Source organism: Oncorhynchus nerka, linkage group LG23, assembly GCF_034236695.1.
Source record: "Oncorhynchus nerka isolate Pitt River linkage group LG23, Oner_Uvic_2.0, whole genome shotgun sequence".
NCBI classification, from domain to species: domain Eukaryota; kingdom Metazoa; phylum Chordata; class Actinopteri; order Salmoniformes; family Salmonidae; genus Oncorhynchus; species Oncorhynchus nerka.
The window spans coordinates 29,320,992-29,343,985 of record NC_088418.1 but is presented as its reverse complement, the minus strand read 5'-3'; the positions used below and the strand labels follow the sequence as shown (position 1 = coordinate 29,343,985).

The window sequence follows — 22,994 nt, the reverse complement described above, 5'->3', positions numbered from 1 at the left end:
AATGCTATTTGAAGAACTACAAAAACAAGCAAAAATTACCCCGGCTGCTGTAGGCTCATTCACCTCAGGTCGATCTACAAACACAGCCTATTAGCGATACAATTGTAATGTTATAGCCTTGAAAGGGGGAAATATGAACAATGTATCACACTGATACGTAGCATCAGCGACAAAACAAAAACGTATTGCATTTTCAGAACTGTATTGCTTGCATTTTTATTGCATTTGAATGTAGGCCTAGGTCTATAGGGAAGACAGGCCATGTGGAGATGTTTATATTGAAACGCATCTTCTGTTCGATAAGACTAGTGTTCTGAGCTTTGAGCAACACTAGGAGCAATATTTAGATGTGGACCCCTAATTGATTTTCTTCGTGTACAAAATATCTATTTTGATGATTTTATTTTTCTCAAATTAAGAGTAATTACAGGAAAGAAAAATATTTTAAAAAACGCCCTTGAGGGGTATCGTGACATCACAGCATCTCTGAGTCCACCTATCAGTTCTGTTTCAGGGGGAGGGGTTAAAAGTAGGAAATTAAGAATGAAAAACATATCACTCTTGCACCTAAAAGTGGAAATTAAGACCAGGATTGATGTGTTTCACTAATTTAACCTTGAACAACTGTTTTAACTGAGTTGGTTTTTGAGTCAAGTTACTCAATGGGGAAATAATCAGAGTTAACATTTGATGTGCAATGCTTTACGGAGAGCTTAGTGTTTCGAATGTTTTCTGGCGAGTTGTTTGATGGTCTTTTCATATTTCAAGTTCACACAGTCAGAAGAATGACAAAACACTTAATACCTGCATCTAACATATTTGGAATTTGTCAAATTCCTGTGTGTGCGTGGGTGTGTGCGTGGGTGTGTGTGTGTTTTTGTGTTTGAGTATGTGCATGCGCATGTATGTGTGTGTTATGTCATCTGGTCAACACATCAGAGGGTTACGTTTTCATGTTCACTCTGGCCATTGCTTTGCTTGAGGAATTGATGTCCTGTTTAACGGCTCCATCGTGATTTACTGTGTTGTGGACATTTTACTACAGCAAAACCACATTTACCAAGTAACTTGGTCAGTAGAAATGGTTATAGAAACAGACTGTCATATGGAGAGGGAGGAGATAGATGAGTTGATCGCAGTTAAAAACAGAAAGCCCAACACATTAGACAAACAATATAGTGGTAGTTCTTTGGGGACTTCAGAAACTACATTCTTAGTTGAGCTGGGTTATTAAACTATGACATGGACGTTATAAGCTTGAGTCAAGGTAGTGATATATTATTACAAAATACACAGAGGGTGAAGAGGGTAAGGGGGATACATGAGAAGCTTGGCTGGTTTGGTTGGATCTCTCTTTCTAGTGACGCTATGCCCTCACCAGGGAGGAAATAGCAGGAGTGATTCCAAACCAGGGAGGCAGAACGAGTGTTCCCCCCCCCCTCTCTCTCTCACTCTCTCCTTAAAGGTATACAAAAACTATAATGTTAGGTTGTATATAGCCCCCACTTATGGTGTAGGAATGAAACGGATTATTTTGAAAAACCAACTGTCTCTCCCTCGTTCTACAGAACCATATGATGTGAGGTAGTATAACTAAATATAGTCCGTATTTATGGCGTTGGAATGTAAAGTTTAAACAAAATAATTTGTCGAGGGAGGTTGGCTAACACAGCCATTCCTGAGTGCAGAATGTGCATAGCCGACAACTATATTTATTGAGACCATTTTTGCGTCAACGGATGTAACAAAAGACTAGCCTGGTCAAGCAGACTGACTGCTGCGCTCACATTGAAATGTTAATGTGAGCAAAAGCAGGCCTGTTCCACCAGGCTACCAAGACAAAGAAAGATTACACCAGGCAAAATAACTGAAAACAGGGAAACAAATTTGGGAGGAGTAAGAGAGAGCGAGATATAGGATTTAATTGAAATCCATTTCAATTTATTTGGGTAGAAACATACAGCACGATGTCCATTCCGTCCCCAGAGGATAGCACTTAAAAGTGTTCATTTTAATACTTTCACAAGAAAGGAATCAGTGTCAATGGAGTTCATGTGCACAGACCGAGTAGTCAAGCATTTGAACATTATGGCACATCTCTTTTCTGTTTTACTGTCAAGCTTAATGTTGTAGGGTCTGAAGCGATCCATCCCTGTGGAACAGAAGGCTGGCTTGTATAGGTGGAGACGGGATGCTGGGAGGTCCCAGGATGGTTCCGTTTGTCATCGTAGTTCTGGATGATTAGCTTTGTGACAGGATGGCAGGGGTCTAGGACAATAGTACCTGGATACATCCATCCTGTCACTGTGACGTAGAATCCCTCGCACCCGAATTAGTCCCGAGGTGCTGCAGATCCTAGCCGAGTATATAGCTAGTGGATGAGAGCGATTCCTGGGCTTGTAGGCATGCCAAGTCTTCACTACAACGGTCTAGCTGGGCTTCTCTGAGTAGATCTAGCTCTGCATCAAGGTAGTCTGCTGCAGAGGGACTTGCGGTTAAGTGGTTGATCATGTGTTGTACTTGAGCAGCAGCATCTAGGAGCTCTTGATAGGATTTGTGTATGCTTACATCTTGAGCACAAGGTTTGAACGTCACTGTACCACAGAAGAAGGATTTCTTGACCTCTGATTGATCTTCTGATGGCTCAGGAGTAGAGTCTTTGGGCCGTTGCTCTGGAGACTGGGGTAGAAGAGGAGGGCCACGTTGCCATGTGCTTGGTTTAGAGAGCTCTGATCAAATCTTTTCTCTAGTCAGATCATCAGCTGGGTTGTTTGCTGAATTAATGTATCGCTAGTCTTGGATGTTGGTGAGCTCTTCTACAGTACCAGTCAAAAGTTTGGACACCTCATTCAAGGGTTTTTATTTTTTACTATTTTCTACAATGTATAATAATAACAGTGAAGACATCAAACTATGAAATAACACATATGGAATCATGTAGTAACCAGAAAGTGTTAAACAAATTCAAAAATATTTTATATTCTTCAAACTAGCCACCATTTGCCTTGAAGACAGCTTTACACACAAGCTTGTAGTGTCATACACCAAGAAGATATAACGCCGTAATCGCTGCCATAGGTGCTTCAACAAAGTACTGAATAAAGAACAGAATAAAATGTTATTGCCCATCCAGGATGGACATTTTTCTTTAGCATCACCTTCCATGAAAAGGATCACATACATTCACACATCATACACATTTAAACCAGTCAGTCCATCGTGTTGCATACACTAAACAGAGGGCATTGACACATTCACTCCCAAGCGACCGCTTTCCCAACTGCACTGGATAGATAAGTATGTATACTGATACAACAGCACAAGGAACGAATTCATGTTTGAACGCATCCTCAAGCACCGGCCAGAGGGAAGCCTCTCGAACGGAGGGTGTAGAGGGGCACAAGGAACAAATGTTAGCCGTTGCCTTCTTCTTTGGTTGCTTTGTGGAACAGACTGCTGAAATGTTGCCTGTGGTCAACCAATCACTTTGCTGGCTGTGTTTGCTATTCTGGTGAGTTTGATTTTGCTCCTCACCATACAAGACTGTCATATTGAACGTGAGGATGCTCTCCACCAAGCTGCTGTACACCCTCTCCAGAACATCCTGGCGGATCCCAAACCCCTTCAATATCCCGATTTAAAAACAGGCGTTGGCTTTCTTTCTTCTTTTTTTTGATTAGCTCCTTTGTCTTTTCCACTTGACCAGCACCATTCTTGAAGGTTGTTGGTCTGTTTAAAATAGCTGTCCCCATCTGACGTAGCATCTAAAAAATATATATGTTTTTAAAAACAGAGCCATGTCATCCGTGTACTTGAAAAGGCTCACATTGTTTCCTTGGATCTTCATCTCATTAGTGTAGATGGAGAACAACAACGGTGAAAGGACACACCCCTTTCCATGCATTTGGCCTGAAGGCGGTGTGAGGGCCACAGGTCGAAAGCCATTTGATGATTTAGCATCTGCCTTCTTAGGCACTGGTACAGTGATTTCCTTCCAGGAGTTTGGCACTGTACAGGTGCTCAGCAGGAGTTGAAACAGTCGTGTGAAGACTCCCTTGAGCTGGTTGACGCAGACCTTCAGTACTTTGCCCCATAGTTCGTCTGGGCCCGGTGCTTTATGTGGCTTAATATGTGACAAGCCTGAAGCCACCTCGTTCTCTGACAGGAGAGGATTTGGGGATGCGCTCATATTTGTTTACATTAGTCTTTTAAAATCGACGTTATCGAATCTATGGTCGTTTACAAAAGATAAACAGTCTGCTACATATGTTATTGTTCTCTCTTTTCCTTTCTCCTCCCATCCTTGCATTAAGCCCTTCCCATTCTTGTTTTGGATTGGCTGGATAGATCGACTGCTCCACTTTATCCTTGTAGTCCTTTTTTAGCTTTCAACATTTTTGACCGGAATTCACTCTTTATAGCATCAGTATCTCCTTTCAGGGATGCAAACTTCCTTTCATTGAGGCACATTTTCAAGTCATTGGAGACCCAGGGCTTGTTGTTGGGAAATACTGTATGTATGATATGATGCTGTCTGTCAACTCAACTCGTGGGGATCCCTGCACGAGTCAAAGAGTACCTCCCAGTCTGTGACGTCAAAGCAATCCTTGAGCTCCTCCTTACTCTCCTCTGTCCATACCTGAATGGATTTCTCTACAGGTTTTTTTTCTTCGTTTCACCTACTGCCTGTATCTCGATAGGAGATGGATAACGTTATGTCTGATTTCCCGATGGGTGCTCTGCACACTGCCTTGTATGCATCCTCTGGTCCAGGATACAAGTTGAGCGTGTTGGACAGGTGACATACTGTTACAGAGTTGGGAAGTGCGAGGAGAAGTAGAGTGTATTAAAATCCCCCAAGCAAATACTGGCTGGTCAGTTGATTGTGAAAGTGCAGCATTGAAACCATCTGTAATCCTAACAGCAGCTTCTTTATTGTTTGGTCCAGGCACTTAGACCAGAATAAAGGTAATCTGCCCAAACTCACGTGGTAGATTGAATGGCCTGAATGATACGACTCGAATGATACAACAGGAATTTCAATCACACTACACTATTATCTACGAAGATACATAGCCCCCAACCTATTGATTTGTGATGTCTTGATCTGTTCTAATAAGTGTATCCATCAATGTTCACATCAACATTGTCCTGCTTGAGCCACGTTTCTGTAAAGCAGATTAAATGAATCTTCAAATTTAGCCCTTTGCTGCCAACTCATCCAGTTTATTATTTAGTGACAGCACATTCAACAGGGTGAACTCACCGGGAGTTGTTCTTTTTATTGACAGATAGCCAGGGGCACACTCCAACACAATTTACAAACAAAGCATTTGTGTTTAGTGAGTCCGCCGGATCAGAGACAGTAGGGATGACCAGGGATGTTCTCTTGATAAGTGTATGAATTGGACCATTTTCCTGTCGAACAAGTTATTTTGGGTGTCAGGGAAAATGTATGGAGTAAAAATGACATTTTCTTTCGGAATGTAGTATAGTAAAAGTAGGCAAAAATATCAATAGTAAAGTACAGATACCCCCAATAAACGACTTAAGTAAAAAATACTTTAAAGTACTACTTAAAGTACTACTTAAGTACTTTATGCCACTGTATCCCATATAATCGCATTGAATAACACATTCATAAATGGCAAACCAGAAAGTCAAGAAATGTATCATAAGGAACCAGGTTTTGAAGAGTCTGTCCTATATACAGTATAAGAGATACTTTTGGTCATGTAGTGTATGTGTACACCTGCTCGTCGAACATCTCATTCCAAAATCATGGGGATTAATATGGAGTTGGTCCACCCTTTGATGTTGTAGCAGCCTCCACTCTTCTGGGAAGGCTTTCCACTAGATGTTGGAACATTGCTGTGGGGACTTAATTCCATTCAACCACAAGATCATTAGTCAGGTCATGCACTGATGTTGGGCCATTACGCCTGGCTCGCAGTCGGCATTCCAATTCATCCCAAATGTGTTCGGTCAGGGCTCTGTGCTGGCCAGTCAAGTTCTTCCACACCAATCACGAAACCATTTCTGTATGGACCTTGCTTTGTGCACGGGGGCATTGTCGTGTTGAAAGGGCCTTCCCCAAACTGTTGCCACAAAATTGGAAGCACAGAATCTTCTAGAATGGCATTGTATGCTGTAGAGTTAAACTGTATCTATCTTCGCTGGAATTAAGGGGCCAAGCGCGAACCATGAGAAACATACTGTATATAAAGGTCATGAATTTGTATTGTCCTTTTGTATGGTTCTTTTCTTAAACACCATTTTAAAATGTCTACATGATACTGCAACACATTTTCCCCAAGGGAACAATAAAGAGAGTAAAGTAAAGTAACATGTATGTTTATTAGGGGTGTGCCAAGTTCTAGGATATGGATAAATTAAAATAAAAAAATTACAACAACAATATATATATTTATTTTTTACAAGGTGCCTTATTGCTATTATAAACTGGCTACCAACATAAATAGAACAGTAAACAATACTTTTCGCATCATACCTGTGGTATATTGTCTGATATACCACAGTTTTCAGCCAATCAGCATTCAGGACCCAAACTACCCGACGCTATTTTGATGTCCACGAGGGAACATTACAAATAGGTTCCTATTTGGTTCTGATAGAACGTCATCCTTAGTGACATTTCATAATGGTCCCAAAGGAACGTTGTTCGTGGGACCTTTGTGAAGTTACCAGGATGTCGCTGAGGACCATGTCAATACTTTTTTAGGACGTTCTCAGGACTCATTTTACTCTTCTCCTCAAACATTGCGTGATTGTCCCAAGGGAACATTCTATGGGGGACCTTAGTCTAGTTCCTGTAAGTTACCAGGATGTCACTGAGGACCATGTTGGGACGTATTTAACACGCTCAGGACATTCATTTTAACAGTCTTCAGGACATTGTGTGGTGGTCCTGTTCAGCTAAAATAATGTAAAAAAACAAACATTTTAAAGCAGTGCCAAGATGATTACATTTGACATGATCACTAAGTACTGCTTTTTTCAATATGACCCCACCTGGGATTTTAGGTACTCTGATCTTTCTGCTGCGCCACAAAGAAAGTCTCTAGCATTCTCAGAAGTCCCCAACACATTCATTACTTATAATACACCTCTTAGAAAAGGATAGCCACCTGCTCACCTATTTCAGTTAATCTGACTCTTCTCTAATCACACATTTAATGTACTTATTCAAGCAATGAGGGTTTTCTGTATAGTTGTTTAATGTTGGTGGGGCATATCATTCTGTTTAGATGTTACTCCTGAAATCACTATGTTAAATTAAATCGATTCTCGTGTAGTTTTAACAGCGTTGTGATTTACTTAAGTGCAAAGTAAATGGAATAAAGGTGAAATCAGTCATTGACACAGACACGGTGGTGTATCAGGATGATTGGACTGCTGTGAACCAAGTATAATAATGTTTATGACCAACAGAACAAGCATTGATCTACCTACAGTACGTTTGGGAAGTATTCAGACCCCTTGACTTTTTCCACATTTGGTTAGGTTATAGCCTTATTCTAAAATGTATTCACCCCCCCCCACACACCACCACCAATCTACACACAATACCCCATAATGACAAAGCAAATGGGTTTTTCAATTTCTACATAAGTATTCAGACCCTTTACTCAGTACTTTGTTGAAGCACCTTTGGCAGCGATTACAGCCTCAAGTCTTCTTGGCACACCTGTATTTGGAGAGTTTCTCCCATTCTTCTCTGCAGAGCCTCTCAAGCTCTGTCAGGTTGGTGGGGAGCGTTGCTGCACACCTATTTTCCGGTCTCTCCAGAGATGTTCGATCTGCTTCAAGTCCGGGCTCTGACTGGGCTACTCAAGGACATTCAGAGACTTGTCCCGAAGCCATTCCTGCGTTGTCTTTGCAGTGTGCTTAGAGTCGTTGTCCTGTTGGAAGGTGAACCTTTGCCCCAGTCTGAGGTCCTGAGCGCTCTGGAGCAGGTTTTTAAACAAGGATATTTCTGTACTTTACTCCTTTCATCTTTCCCTCAATCCTGACTAGTCTCCCAGTCCCTGCCGCTGAAAAACATCCCCACAGCATGATGCTACCACCCCCATGGTGACAGGTTTCCTCCAGACGTGACGCTTGGCATTCAGGCCAAAGAGTTTAATCTTGGTTTCATCAGACCAGAGAATCTTGTTTCTCATGGTCTGAGTGTACTTTAGGTGCCTTTTGGCAAACTCCAAGGGGGCTGTCATTTGCCTTTTACTGAGGAGTGGCTTCAGTCTGGCCACTCTACCATTAAGGCCTGATTGGTGGAGTGCTGCAGAGATAGTTGTCCTTCTGGAAGGTTCTCACATCTCCAGAGAGGAACTCTGGGACCATCGGGTTCTTGTTCACCTCCCTGACCAAGGCACTTCTCCCCCGATTGCACAGTTTGGCCGGTTGGCCAGCTCTAGGAATAGTCTTGGTGCTTCCAAACTTCTTCCATTTAAGAATGATGGAGGCCACTGAGTTCTTTCGGACCTTTAATGCTGCAGACATTTTTTTGTACCCTTCCCCAGATCTGTGCCTCAACACAATCCTGTCTTAGAGCTCTACGGACAATTCCTTCTACCTCATAGCTTGGTTTTTTCACTGTCAACTGTGGGACCTTATATAGACAACTGTGTGCCTTTCCAAATCATGTCCAATCAAGTTTTACAAAAAAAAAATTATACATTAGAAAAAATGTCTAAAAACTTGTTTTCGCTTTTAATTATGGGGTATTTCTTTCTTTTTGGATTTTGTGCTTATTGCTAGGTGTTTTTACTGGACTGTTTGAGCTAGAAACACAAGCATTTCTCTGCACCTGCGATAACATCTGCAAATCTGTGTACGTGACCAATAAACTTTGATTTAAAGTATAGGGCGAGTGAATACCTTCAACTAAATCTGTGTCTGGCATAAATGCAGGTCAGCAGTAGCCAGCCATGCATTATTTATTAGCCTATTTCGTGGATAATTGAATAGGACTAAGTAAGTAAATCATGTGCATTTTCAGCTGTCGGGAAATGTTTCTTAGCTTGGAACAACTTGTAAAGAAACATACAGATGTGCTCTGAGATGTGTTTGGATTGATAGTGCAGTCATACGCACTTGGGGTATAGGCTTACTAGCATTTAGTGCACTTATGTTTTTTAGATCACGAGTAAATCCGATTATCACACTGAGTTTCAGGTGTGATAAAACAGATAGGATTACAAATGTAAGTATGACGAGATCAGCGCACCCCTATTGTTTTTCTCCTCTTTGTGTTACCCCTGTAGAAACCACAACTACTAATCCATATCCTCATACAATCCACATGGGATTTGTGTAAAGTATCTGTGTGTGCCTTTCCAAATCATGTCCAATCAATTGAATTTACCACAGCTGGTTCCCAATCAAGTTGTAGAAACATCTCAAGGGCAATCAGTGGAAACAGGATGCACCTGCGCTCAATTGAGTCTAATAGCGAAGGGTCTGAATACTTATGTAAATAAGGTATGTTTTTACTTGATACATTTAAAATTTTAAAAATAAATGTTTACGGGTTTGTCATTATGGTTTATTGTGTGTAGATTTATATACACACAAAAAAACTCACCAAGTTTAGAATAATGCTGTAAGGTAACAAAATATAGAAGTCAAGTGGTCGGAATGCTTTCCAAATGCACTGTAACTTGCAAACTCTTTCCTCCTGGCAAATATACCGGCTGGCGCCCGCATTGCTTCTGTGGTTTTCTTTACTAATGACAACATTGGACATATGTGCGTTCCTTTCAAAGTTCCTTATTATATTGTCATTATAGTTTCTGCATATCGTGTTGTCGTTTCTACTGTTGCACACTAGGGAGCATAATGTATATTCTGTTTTAATCACATTTTCAAATAATGGTGACAAATCATGCATTTTTATTCTTGTATAGATTGTAATGACACGTGTGTAAAATCATTTTTGGAAGGTTGTACTGAGCTAATGCTAAGCTAAATGCCAGCTATGCATCGTGCCATGTTTGACATCATACAATGCTTTCTGGATGTCATAACAAAATGGATTGTTCACCCAACTTAGATTGTAACTATCGTTACTCAGGGTTGCCAGCTCAGACCCCCCCCTTTCTAGAAGGTCTTATTTACCTTAAAAACTTTGTTTCCTGTCCCCCCCCCCCACCCCAATTTACTGAAATCCCCCATCATAGTAACATTTACTGCATTTCCCCAGAACTGAAATGAATCCCCCTACAAATCGTTTCAACCAAGTCTGGCAGCCCTGTTTTACTTTCACGCTACGGTTAGGCAGTAGGCTTGCATTTGCAATGATGATCTTGTGATAACATTATTTGCTTTGTCAAACTGTAAACAACTTGTCAAGTCATGTGCTCCAGTTCTTGTAAACACTAACAAGTAGATATAAAACTTATAATATCCTTTAAAGTACCCAAACTAAATTAATATTTTACAGGCAATGGGCGCAGCCATCTTTGACTCTGCAATTCACTGTGAGGCAAATAAACAATCTGGGATGAAAGTTCGCTTGTTTAACAAACATGGCTGCCATCCAAGATAGCTAAACTAACAGCAGCTGACACGCATCTCTTTTCTAAACAATATTACATTTCTCCGTTGTGCTCACCAGAGATGTGGTACATTCTAACAAAGTCTAGCTGTTAGGTCACTAACTTACGTTTAGTTTTTTTGTCTGGTTTATAGATTGAGTTCTGCTGTTGATGCGTTTCGTTCTGTTGCTACTGTTCCAGACATATTTGCAAAGGTACACTGCAGGGACCATTCAACAACGACCACAAACGTGCGCTCAGACGCAGAAAATGGTTAAAACATTCCAAACCCACGAAGCACTGTTTAAAACTAAATGGAGAACAGTTTCAGGACCATGCAGCACTGTTTGCACTGTTGAGGTTACAGGAACCATACACCCCTTCAAGGTCCAGTGCACAGCACTACTCCAACCCAGCTATAACCCCTAAACCCGAGCAAACACCACCCGTACCACCAGCAGTGAGCTGCCATTCCTGAGTTGTGGCTTCCCCTTAGCGAATCACTGCTGTCTCACCTGCAAAGTTTAGGCAGTTTCTGCAGAGGAAATACAAAACGGGAGATAAGAGCGTCAAGCATGACTGACCGTGCCAAAACTATAGGTGAAGATTATAAAACTGAAATGTCTAAAAGATAACAAAAAGGACATAAACTACTGACAATAGGTGTACCAAGGTAATGACAGTAGGGTACAAACTGCAGCCATTGCAAGCATCTCTAACATCAGCATGTTACATTCTCCAATGAATAAGGCACTCACTTATTATTTTCCAGCAAAAAATAAATAAATAAAAGGAGAACATGCCACCCATGGCATCCCCATGAAAGTATTGTTAGTGTTCAGAAGGGGAGATGGTGGTTATATGGGGTGGTGAGGAGTGAGAAAAGGCTTAGGAGTGGTGATTTGGGAGTGAGAACAGGTGTGGGAACAGGTGTAGTGGAACAAGGCGTGGCCTGCACCAATTTGGAGCAATTAGTGCAATCAGGTCATCGGAAGAGGAATGGTCTTCAATACAGTTCTGCCTCTGGGCAGCCGAAGAAGTTTGTACAAAGATGTTGATCATGTTGTTTATTACAGTAACTACAGACAAAAAAGTTTGTACAAAATGTTGATCATATCATTTGCAGTTACAACAGACAAAGCAGTTTTAAAGACATGGGGTGATGGAGAACAGGAGCGATGTAAATGGCTTTTTGCATAAAGTAGCATATGCAGAGACGTTAAGGTTGTTTCGCTTTCAGGAAGAGGCGTGTTGAGCCTGGTCATGCAGCCACTCCCTTAATTAAAACACTTGTTTCCAATGTGGACCTCGATGTCGTCGAAAAGAAAGGATGTTGTCGAAAAGAGACAGCTAGAGTGAAAGAGAGAGAACATCAGAAAGAGAGAGAGAGAAACATACACAGGGGGGAGGTGGTTCTAATAAGGGGTTTTGTTTGATTTCACTGCAACAGCGGAAGAGGATCTATTTCTGACGCTTCACAATCAAAGCTGTTTAATTGGGTCGATTTGGCTGCATTTATCTCTGCTGAGAAGATGAGGGCTGCATCCCAAATGACACCCTATTCCCTATATAGGGCACCACTTTTGACCAGTCTAAAGTAGTGCACTATATAGGGAATAGGGTGCCATTTTGACCAGTAAAAGTAGTGCATTATATAGGGAATAGGGTGCCATTTTGACCAGTCAAAAGTAGTGCACTATATAGGGAAAGGGGTGCCATATGGGACTTAGCTGAGGGGTGTCCGAGTACGGAGGGAGGACGAAGAGGAGGAGTGAGAGAGGGTGAGAGAGAGAGAGGAAGATGGACAGTGACTCAAGGAATGGACAGTTGTCATAACACTGTTCTGCAAAACACACACACACACTGGGTCTTGCTCCATCAGTGGTTCTCCCTCAACGATCCAACAAATCTCAGCACATCTTAAAGGCAATCAATGGGAGGACAATCCTATATACTGCACAGTACATACATGTCTTACAATAGGTGCACCCCTCTACACCAGACCTATGTTAAATTAGTATCCATTTTCTTTCAAATACTTTCAGCATTCGATTGAACCTGCCTGCGTGTCAGATGGGCAGGGTTTGCAGTTTGCACTTCTGGGACTATTCCATTGGTTCCATTGTACCAGGCAAGCTCAATCAACTGCATCATTTGAAACAAAACAAATACTGTTTGAACCCAGGTTTTCTATAGATCCTTTGGAACAGGACGGCACCATTGCTTTATGTGAGATAACACTACGACAAAGGGAGATGTGTCCGCCCTAGAACATCCCTCTGGAGTGCCTGCATTGCGGCACCAACCTTGCAAATCTGGTGGGTGTTTGAAACACATATAAGGAAAGAAGCCAATGTAGGGCAAGCATCATCAGCCACATATGTACAGTACAGATACATAGGCCTATATAATACACTGGTAAGAACAAATCCCTAAATCATCCACACTGGGTAACATGCTCAGAAACGCATGCATGCACATACACACACACACATACACATACACACACACACATACACACACACAGAGCGATCCGTAGGCCTAGCGTCAATAAACCCACATCAAGTGAAGCTACTATTTACTACCTTATCGAGACAAAATAATTATCTCACTCAATTATGTAGGTTAATTAAGCGTCACAATCACTCATTATTAGCAGTTTTTGTATGGGACAATACACTGTCATCCATCTCCTGAGTCTCTCAAATTGAACTATTCACTATCGTTATTTTCTTTCCCCCATTCTCTGTCAGCATATCATCCATCCACAGTTATCTCACAAGCCTCAGCATTATCATGAGACAATACGTCCATACTCCATGCTGAATGCACTGAAGTTCAAGCTGTCTAAATTCAGTTTCATCCAACAAAATGAGTGACAATGAAGGTAATCCATACTGCCCCTTTTCTTATAGCTGCATATAACTTATGTACTTTCTTTTGCAGGGAGACATCAGTCAATGGACTTCGTACTTTAAGCTTTTTCCAATACATTAATGAACAATAAATTACTTTTGCTGACTTAACGGATGGCGCTCATACTGTTGGGTAAATATTCCAAACGTAGGAGATTGCGCATTTCTTAATTAAGAACGCCTTTGCTACGCACTTCTCAGTAGTTGGTATTCAGACTTACCTTATGAAGGTGTGAAACGGGCTTTGCATGCATGGTTCCCTTGCACACGCTGAATAAATGTAATTCATCCCTCCCACTTGCTGGCCAACATATTTTCTCATGGGGTTTTCATTCAACAGGGTTTTCAGTACATTTATCTTTAAGCCATCCCTTTAAATATGGTGAACCTTTAAGTTAGAAATTTGTCAACAGACTCAATAGAATATATTGACAGAATGGGTTCAGAATATTAGGGATCAATGACAGAACGCCACCTCAATATATGCATAGTCGTCTCTGTTTCAGCAACAATTGGTAGATTTAATAATACTCTGGTCTTTTAGATTATTTAGGGTAAGGAAAGTATTTGTGAATCATAAAAAATGGTTTGGAGAGCCTTTACGAACTAAATTTTAAAAAATCCTGGTTTGATTATTTATGAAAATTGCCACATTTACAGTTGAAGTCGAAATACATTTAAACTCACTTTTTCACAATTCCTGACATTTAATCCTAGTAAAAATGTCCTCTCTTAGGTCAGTTAGGATCACCAGTTTATTTTAAGAATGTGAAATGTCAGCATAATAGTAGAGAGAATTATATATTTCAGCTTTTATTTCTTTCATCACATTCCCAGTGGGTTCGAAGTTTACATACACTCAATTAGTATTTGGTAGCATTGCCTTTACATTGTTTAACTTGGGTCAAATGTTTAAGGTACCCTTCCACAAGCTTCCCACAATAAGTTGGGTGAATTTTGGCCCATTCCTCCTGACAGAGCTGGTGTAACTGAGTAGGGTTTGTAGGCCTCCTTGCTCACAAACACTTTTTCAGTTCTGCCCACAAATTTACTATGGGGTTGAGGTCAGGGCATTGTGTTGGCCACTCCAATACCTTGACTTTGTTGTCCTTAAGAAATGTTGCCACAACTTTGGAAGTATGCTTGGGGTCATTGTCCATTTGGAAGACCCATTTGCGACCAAGCTTTAACTTCCTGACTGATGTCTTGAGATGTTGCTTCAATATGTCTACGTAATTGTCCTACCTCATGATGCCATCTATTTTGTGAAGTGCACCAGTCCCTCCTGCAGCAAAGCATCCCCACAACATAATGCTGCTACCCCCATGCTTCACGGTTGGGATGGTGTTCTTCGGCTTGCAAGCGTCCCCCTTTTTCCTCCAAACATAACGATGGTCATTATGGCCAAACAGTTCCATTTTTGTTTCATCAAACCAGAGGACATTTCTCCAAAAAGTACGATCTTTGTCCCCATGTGCAGTTGCAAACCGTAGTCTGGCTTTTATATGGCAGTTTTGGAGCAGTGGCTTCTTCCTTGCTGAGCGGCTTTTCAGGTTATGTCGAGATAGGACTTGTTTTATTGTGGATATAGATACTTTGTACCTGTTTCCACCAGCATCTTCACACGGTCCTTCGCTGTTGTTCTGGGATTGATTTGAACCAAAGTACGTTCATCTCTAGGAGACAGAACGTGTCTTCTTCCTGACCGGTTTGACGGCTGTGTGGTCCCATGGTGTTTATACTTGCATAGTATTGTTTGTACAGATGAAAGTGGTACCTTCAGGCGTTTGGAAATTGCTCCCAAGGATGAACCAGACTTGTGGAGGTCTACAATTTTTTTATCTGAGGTCTTGGCTGATTTCTTTTGATTTTCCCATGATGTCAAGCAAAGAGGCACTGAGTTTGAAGGTAGGTCTTGAAATACATCCACAAGTACACCTCCAGTTCACTCAAATGATGTAAATTAGCATATCAGAAACTTCTAAAGCCATGACATCATTTTCTGGAATTTTCCAAGCTGTTTAAAGGCACAGTCAACTTAGTGTATGTAAACTTCTGACCCACTGGAATTGTGATACAGTGAAATAATCTGTCTGTTAACAATTGTTGTAAAAATGACTTGTGTCATGCACAAAGTAGATTCCTTAACCGACTTGCCAACACTATAGTTTGTTAACAAGAAATTTGTGGAGTGCTTAAACAACCTAAGGGTACGTAAACCTCCGAAATCAACTGCAGTTCTTTAACCCATGGTACTGTTGAAAGATTAGTGTACATAGACTTATAATCGGAAGAATATTGTACAATAGTGTAGGCTATCTCCTTATCTTATCTATAACTTGCACTACCCACGGAACTGTGTGATGCCAAATATTGCACCATGCTTTGCGTTCAAACTGTTACGGACTGGTCTTTTAAAAAATATTATGAACTGCTACTAATGATCCTCAGCAACAACCACATGGCCGTGACAGCATTTACAGAGGAAACAAATGAAGGTAAACTAAACAACGGAATTAAATGGAATAATAATGCAGGCTATACCAACTGAAGGGAACTGACAGTTAACTGGCAGTTGAATATGTGTTATTAGACCTACTGACAGTCAATACTGATAGTGGCTAATATTTAACATGATAGAAATAGGAAAGTCGGAGTAGTCTATGATTAAGACATTTGACAGCGCCGATCTCTCCAAGTTAAAAGGCTGTACAATTAAAATTCTGCATAATGGCACAGCATTTCATAAACTTTACTGTGGGAAAGTTGATATGTTGATATGTTTCAGTTTGCTGCCATATGACTGGTTTCACATTTGTCTCCAGCGATGAATTGATTACTCATTTACCTAGCTATGCATAGAGAATAGTGTTATTTCTATCAGAAAAAAAAAAAGTAGATGCTTTTTCCACTTGGAACTGGTAGGTTTGCTGGACGTTAATTCCTGGTTTCCTCACGTGTACAGGTGGTGGAATTATTAGGGAATTAAGTCATGCGAACAACAACTTACAGACGCACACAAATAATGCCTACGTCTCCTCTGCCCAGACACGCATGCTCAAACCCCTGAGGACAGACAAAGAAAGGGAGAACGGCCAGAGTTTAAGTCAGTAAAATCGTTTTTAATAAAAGGAGATGGCTATCTTTGAGGTGGAGCAAAATGTTTATGGGGGACTGCTAATCATTATAATGACTGTGGTCTTGTGACTGAAATAAATATGGCTTCTGTTCATGCAAGTATACTCTTACGGGGAAAAAAACCCACATCATTTCACGTGAAGTGTTCCAAAAACACGTTTTCACATTCAAGTGAAAGGTCATAGGGGTGTGGGATAAAAAAGGTGTTTATGCTGCACATATCATAACATAGAGAAGAGCTTTTCTCTGAAAATGTAAATATGATTCATATGATTTTTAAATCGTGTTTGAATTATATCTCTCACTGCAGCTACGAATGCACCTACAATATGTGCCCCTGGCCCTGACTTCCCATGTTAAAATTTGTGTTGTCACATGTGCTCATACAGTGTCGGATTTAGGCATCGGCAACATGGGCAGCATGGACTGTGGATCAATTAACCTTGTCGGAGTGGGTCTCCTGATTCTTGTTTATGAGCTAGGCAGGCTACTGCCTGGGAAGGCCTCCCACTCAGAAGAATGAGATGGGGAGGGGGGTGGGGGTAGGTTGACCTCAGGTCCCCACTGGAAGCCCGAGGTAGTGGGAGCGGGGGAATCTATCAAATAGCGCACCTCTAACTTTGTACAGTACTAATGCAATTAGTAATGCAATTTAGTTTGTGTGTTTCTTGTTTGAAGTGCAACAGGGTAGCCTAGTTGTTAGAGCGTTGTACTAGTAACCGGAAGGTTGCAAGTTCAAATCCCTGAGCTGACAAGGTACAAATCTGCCGTTCTGCCCCTGAACAGGCAGTTAACCCACTGTTCCTAGGCCGTCATTGAAAATAAGAATTTGTTCTTAACTGACTTGCCTAGTTAAATAAAGGTAAAATTAAAATCAGGTTCTCTTCTTTATAAGTATGTTATTCTATTTGTGTATTTTTTGACATAGGATTTGTGCAATTTAGTTGTATTTGTGTTTTTTGTTAGGGTAATAGCGTAATAATTTGATTCTCTTTTTTATTTGTATTTATATACTACAATTTGTTTCTATTTGTTTTTGTTACTTCATTTTGATATTTATGAGTCTTATTTTTGTATATATATTTATATAGTTTTAAATGGTTATGATTATGTTTACTATGATTATTTATTTGTGTTGTTCCAAATGTCTGAATAAAAATGACAGTTATTGCAGAATGGTGCTTTTTTTTGCGGGGCCACACAAGCTGGGAGCCATACAAGCTAGAATCGCCACTCTGCTTATATGTTAAGTGTAGTTTCATGTTATCACGTTACAATTGTCACATTTATTTCACGAGATGTTTTCACATTGTTACGTTCTGACCATAGTTCTTTTGTGTTTTCCTTGTTTTAGTGTTGGTCAGGACGTGAGCTGGGTGGGCATTCTATGTTGTGTGTCTAGTTTGTATATTTCTATGTTTGGCCTGATATGGTTCTCAATCAGAGGTGGCAGGGTAGCCTAGTGGTTAGAGCGTTGGACTAGTAACCGGAAGGTTGCAAGTTCAAACCCCCGAGCTGACAAGGTACAAATCAGTCGTTCTGCTCCTCACTGTTCCTAGGCCGTCATTGAAAATAAGAATTTGTTCTTAACTGACTTGCCTAGTTAAATAAAGGTAAAAAAATAAATAAGAGGCAGGTGTTAGTCATTGTCTCTGATTGGGAACCATATTTAGGTAGCCTGTTTTGTGTTGGGTTTTGTGGGTGGTTGTTCCCTGTCTTTGTGTTTTATGCACCAGATAGGACTGTTTCGGTTTTGCCACATTTTGTAGGTTGTTCATGTTAAGTGTCTCTTATTAAAGAACTATGAACTTCAACAATGCTGCGTTTTGGTCCTCTCCTTCCCAGGAAGAAAGCCGTTACACACATGTGTTTACCTGTTGTTGTGTGTGTAGTTTCATGTTATCACGTTAAAATGTGACATCCCCATTTCGTCACATTTATTTCACAAGGTCATGTTTTCATACGTGCTCACATATTGTCACGTGTAGTTTCATGTCATCACATATTGCTTTACATGTTGTCACATGTTATCACATTAACTTCACATAAGATCACATTCGTGTAGTTGTTCCATAATGTCATACTGATGCCAAACCAAAGATGGTTTAGTATGAAGATGCTTAAAAACTGTTGCCTGACGACTAAAACTGAAATTCTTCTACTGCTCTATGTTCCCTACATACTTCAGTCTGAGAATGCCATCCTTGAAGTCATTTGTGGCGATGTCAAAATGAGGGGTGTTATACAAAACAAAGTCATCATCGATTGGATCATCTCTGGCCCAACCCATCGGATTCTGGGACCAATCAGAATGGTTAGGGACATTTTCATTCTAGAAATCGTTGGGGAGGTACTCAGATCCAGACTCATTGCAGAGAATAAGCTAACGTCTGTGGGGGCGTGGCGTAGTGTTTGGAGTTTGGGTAGCCAGGCAACAGAAATTGCTTCTCCAATATAAATCCTTGATCACATTTGTAAGCGATGTCATGGGGATGTTAGCTAGCTAAGCTCATGAGTAGAAACACGTCAGCGGGTCTAACGGTCATGTCGTACTGAACTGCACATTTCCAGGCAGCCAAATCAAAGGCAATCCTTTGACACAAAATAAAATATGTCAATTTGACACTTTCACAAAGTTGGAGTAATACCATGTTCATCTATTTAAAGAATAATCCACAAAAACCTATATTTTATTTTTTATTTTGGGGTATTATTACTCTGCATGTCAGCAATTAAGTTCAAGATATAGGATTTTCAAAAAACTGATTGTCAATGGTCACATCATCAAAATATAGTTGTTTTTTATCCAGAAAATGAACAACTATAAGGATGAATTTTTCACTTCTCTCATTGACTTTCAAAATCCCAAAACCTAGTCTGTTGAGTCTGCTTTGCGAGGCATTCCTGGAAGTATCGGTCTTTTTGGGCCTCTGGGTTTCAAAACTCTGTGGCCAAACCCTCATTGAGTGGGGCCTGTAATAGTTTATAGGGAGCAATATAGTTAATATGATTTGGATTCACTGCTGTCTTACAAAGGGCTTTATTAACACCACTATCTTTTTATTGACTGTTCTTCAATCGGGGGTCAGTTTCCCAGACACTTCGTAGCACAGAGATCATCTTAAAGGGATAGATTCCGCGTTTTTTTTTGTCCCAATCTTAATAATTTCCTTGCCCCGAGTGAAGTTTTTTGACAATTTGTCACAGCAGTCCATTTATAAGTACTTTCTAGGCAATGGACCAACAATGGTCTTAGTGCTACGAATGTTTCAGGAAAATCACCCCAGGTTAAGTGACCTAATTCACACAAATTACCTCAGGGAGAGTTGCATTTACATGTAGTCATTCTACAATGGTAAACTCACATGCTACATTCTTCCCTTTCAAAAATATATGAAATCCTCATGCCATCATTATATAGAACCCTAAGGGAAGTTAAACACTATAAGCAAACATTTACAACCACCGATGTGCCCACAGAGAGTGACAAACGTCTTGAGTGTGTTCCAGGTTGCCTATATTTGCCAGAGGCTGCAGACAAGGGATTGAGCTTCAGATCAATAGAGTCGTACAGTCAAAAGATGACGATAACAGAAAAATGTCTGTTTAACCACGATTGGTGTGTTTCCCCGTTGTTCGTTTCAAAAATGCTCTGGTTGTACTTGGTCTGCACACAATCAGGTTGTGCTCGGTACGCACATGCTTAGACAGTTCATGCCAAGTCTGCAAATGCTCAGTTTATGCTCGTTAAATGAGTGCTTGATAATCATATTTCCTTTTCTTAACTCCTTTCACTCATCTGCAATAACTGGACGGATGAAAGTTCACCAATGTCCACTTCGATTTGAGTCCTTCATCTTTAACACAAAGTCATAGCTGATCTTTGAGAACCTTTTGAGCGCTCTTCTGACCCCTCCCAGGTTGTCTAGACTTGTCTATTACGTCATTTTTTATTTTATTCTCAATCCCGAGACACCTAACTGACCTTTCAAAGCACGTCAAGCTAGTGTGATTCGAGGGCTCTAATGTTCCTTTATCCTGTAGTCTCACCATCATCTGATTTGTGGATGTTCCTTTAACATTAGGCCAGTTCTTCCATCATGGACCTGGGTATACCTACATGGCGGGCAGGCTTATGTTCCAGCCGAGCATTAGCACCCCTGCATCGACACATCAAGCCCTCGATAACAATATCTAAATCATTTGTGTGATGGAACTAGAAGGCTGTACATCCAGTGGTTCTCCACGACCAGGATCGAGGAACACTTCATGAGGCATGACGACCTCCTCATCCAAGGGGAAAGCACTGTTCTCTTGCCAGGCTCTGCTGTTGCGATATGGGGCCCCTGTGGTGGGCATATGGGGCTGGGGTCTGTCTCTTCTCACTGGGGGCCCAGAGGGGCCTCTCTGGGCTGGGCTCTTCACTGCAGAGCTGGGCCCCTGATCAGAGGGAGGGGGACCACAGGAGAGGGCAGTGAATCTAGAGCAGCACTGATTGTAGGAGGAGGAGCGGTGGAAGAACGGAGGCTGCTAAAAATACTGCATCTCCAAGGAGTACTGAAATACACACATGCACACGCACACGCACACACTCATAGGCAAACACTGTGATGTGGTTGAACAGACATAAAGGTGTTTGCACACACAGACACACACATACATACTTTCCCTCATGCAAATACACACACACACACACACACACACACACAAGCACACACATGCATGCACACACATGCATGCACACACACACACAGCACACACACACACACACACACACACACACACACACACACACACACACACACACACACACACACACACACACACTCATGACTGGTGATGATGACAAAGAGTGGGTAGAAAATCAAATCCATCACAGTGCCTTCAACTGTTTCCTCTGACTCACAGAGATAAGTTTTGAAAGGACTGTTAGCCTTTTAGCATAGCTTGCACAGATGTTCAGAAGAGTAAGGCATGGCCACATATACAAACTTTTGTCCATGTATCGAAAACAAATCTCTTTCACACACACACACGCACGCACACACATTCTCTTTCTCTCTCTTTCTCACACACACACACACACACACACACACACACACACACAGCACGCACGCACGCACGCACGCACGCACGCACGCACGCACGCACGCACGCACGCACGCACACACATTCTCTTTCTCTCTCTTTCTCTCTCTTACACACACACACACACACACACACACACACACACACACACACACACACACACACACACACACACACACACACACACACACACACACACACACACAACACACACACACACACACACACACACACACACACACACACACACACACACACTTTCACAGTATTTTGACAGTGGGAAGATAGTTCTGGGACTATTTACCTCAGGTATGTAAGTGTATTGTGTGTGTGTATGTGTGTGCTAGTGTTTGTTTGTTTGTGTGTGTGTGTTCATGTGATACAAGCTGAGATCTTACCTGTTCGCTCCTGCGCCCAAATTCTCCCAAACTGTGCCTGGGATAGACAGATCAACAGAACAGCATACAACCCCATGTCCACACAGTAGAGTGCGCTCCCTCCTTCCTCCTCTCTCCTTTTCCCCTTGCACGCTTACTTCTTCCAGGAAAGGGTGCCTACTCCTCCTCTCGCCCACCTTTCCTCTCTCTCCTTTCACTCTCACTCTTCCTTTTTGACTTAGAAGTGAAGGGTTCTTGCTTTTTTCTTTTTCTCTCTCCTCTCTCTTTCTCTCTCACACTCGTGTCTTTGTTTCCTCCTTAGTCTAAGTCCTGGGATGTTGTAGCCATGGTAAAAGAAGAGTTGACAAGCAGTACAAACAGCTGATGAGGTGTTGCAGGTTTTCTGTTCCTTTCCTCGTCTCTCGCTCTCCTCTCTTAGTTTTCGGTCACCCTCCCTCTTTTTTCTCACTCCCCCCTCCCCTCTCTCTTTCTCTCCCTCTCCTGAGCACTGCTCTGATTTAGACGCAGGGCTGAGACTACCCTACATAGAAATATTTATATATTTCTTCCACAGAAGCTGCCAGGCACGTGGCACCCTCCTGTGGACATCCGTCAAAACAAAAACTAACTAGTCAAACAGTAGAACTGTGCGACAGAACGTGTGTTGATCCAGTCACTCAAATAATCAGTCATGTTTAAAATACACCAAAACATAAAAACAAGCTTTACTCAACACTTGCTATGGAGCAGTGACATCGGACATCGGATCCTTTATTGGTGTATTACGCCGCAATACTCATAACTGTGGACATTGGATGTCCATGTGGCTGAGAAAAAGTAGTGCCAACACCAATATTTAGACACCCCTACACTGTGCCTCTTCCCATCCCCATGGCGACTGGAAGGAGTAGGGTAATTGT

General features: G+C 41.4%; 1 protein-coding gene across 1 annotated transcript in view; it reads right to left on the bottom strand.

Annotated features, from left to right (window-relative positions):
- Positions 1-22,514, bottom strand: part of plxdc1 (plexin domain containing 1) — a 90,834-nt gene extending 68,320 nt beyond the window's left edge. Inside the window, 1 exon segment of the mRNA XM_029629645.2 lies at positions 22,096-22,514. Coding sequence (XP_029485505.2) covers positions 22,096-22,171 — 76 coding nt within the window. The 5' untranslated portion in view covers positions 22,172-22,514.
- Between the last annotated feature and the right edge of the window lie 480 nt (positions 22,515-22,994).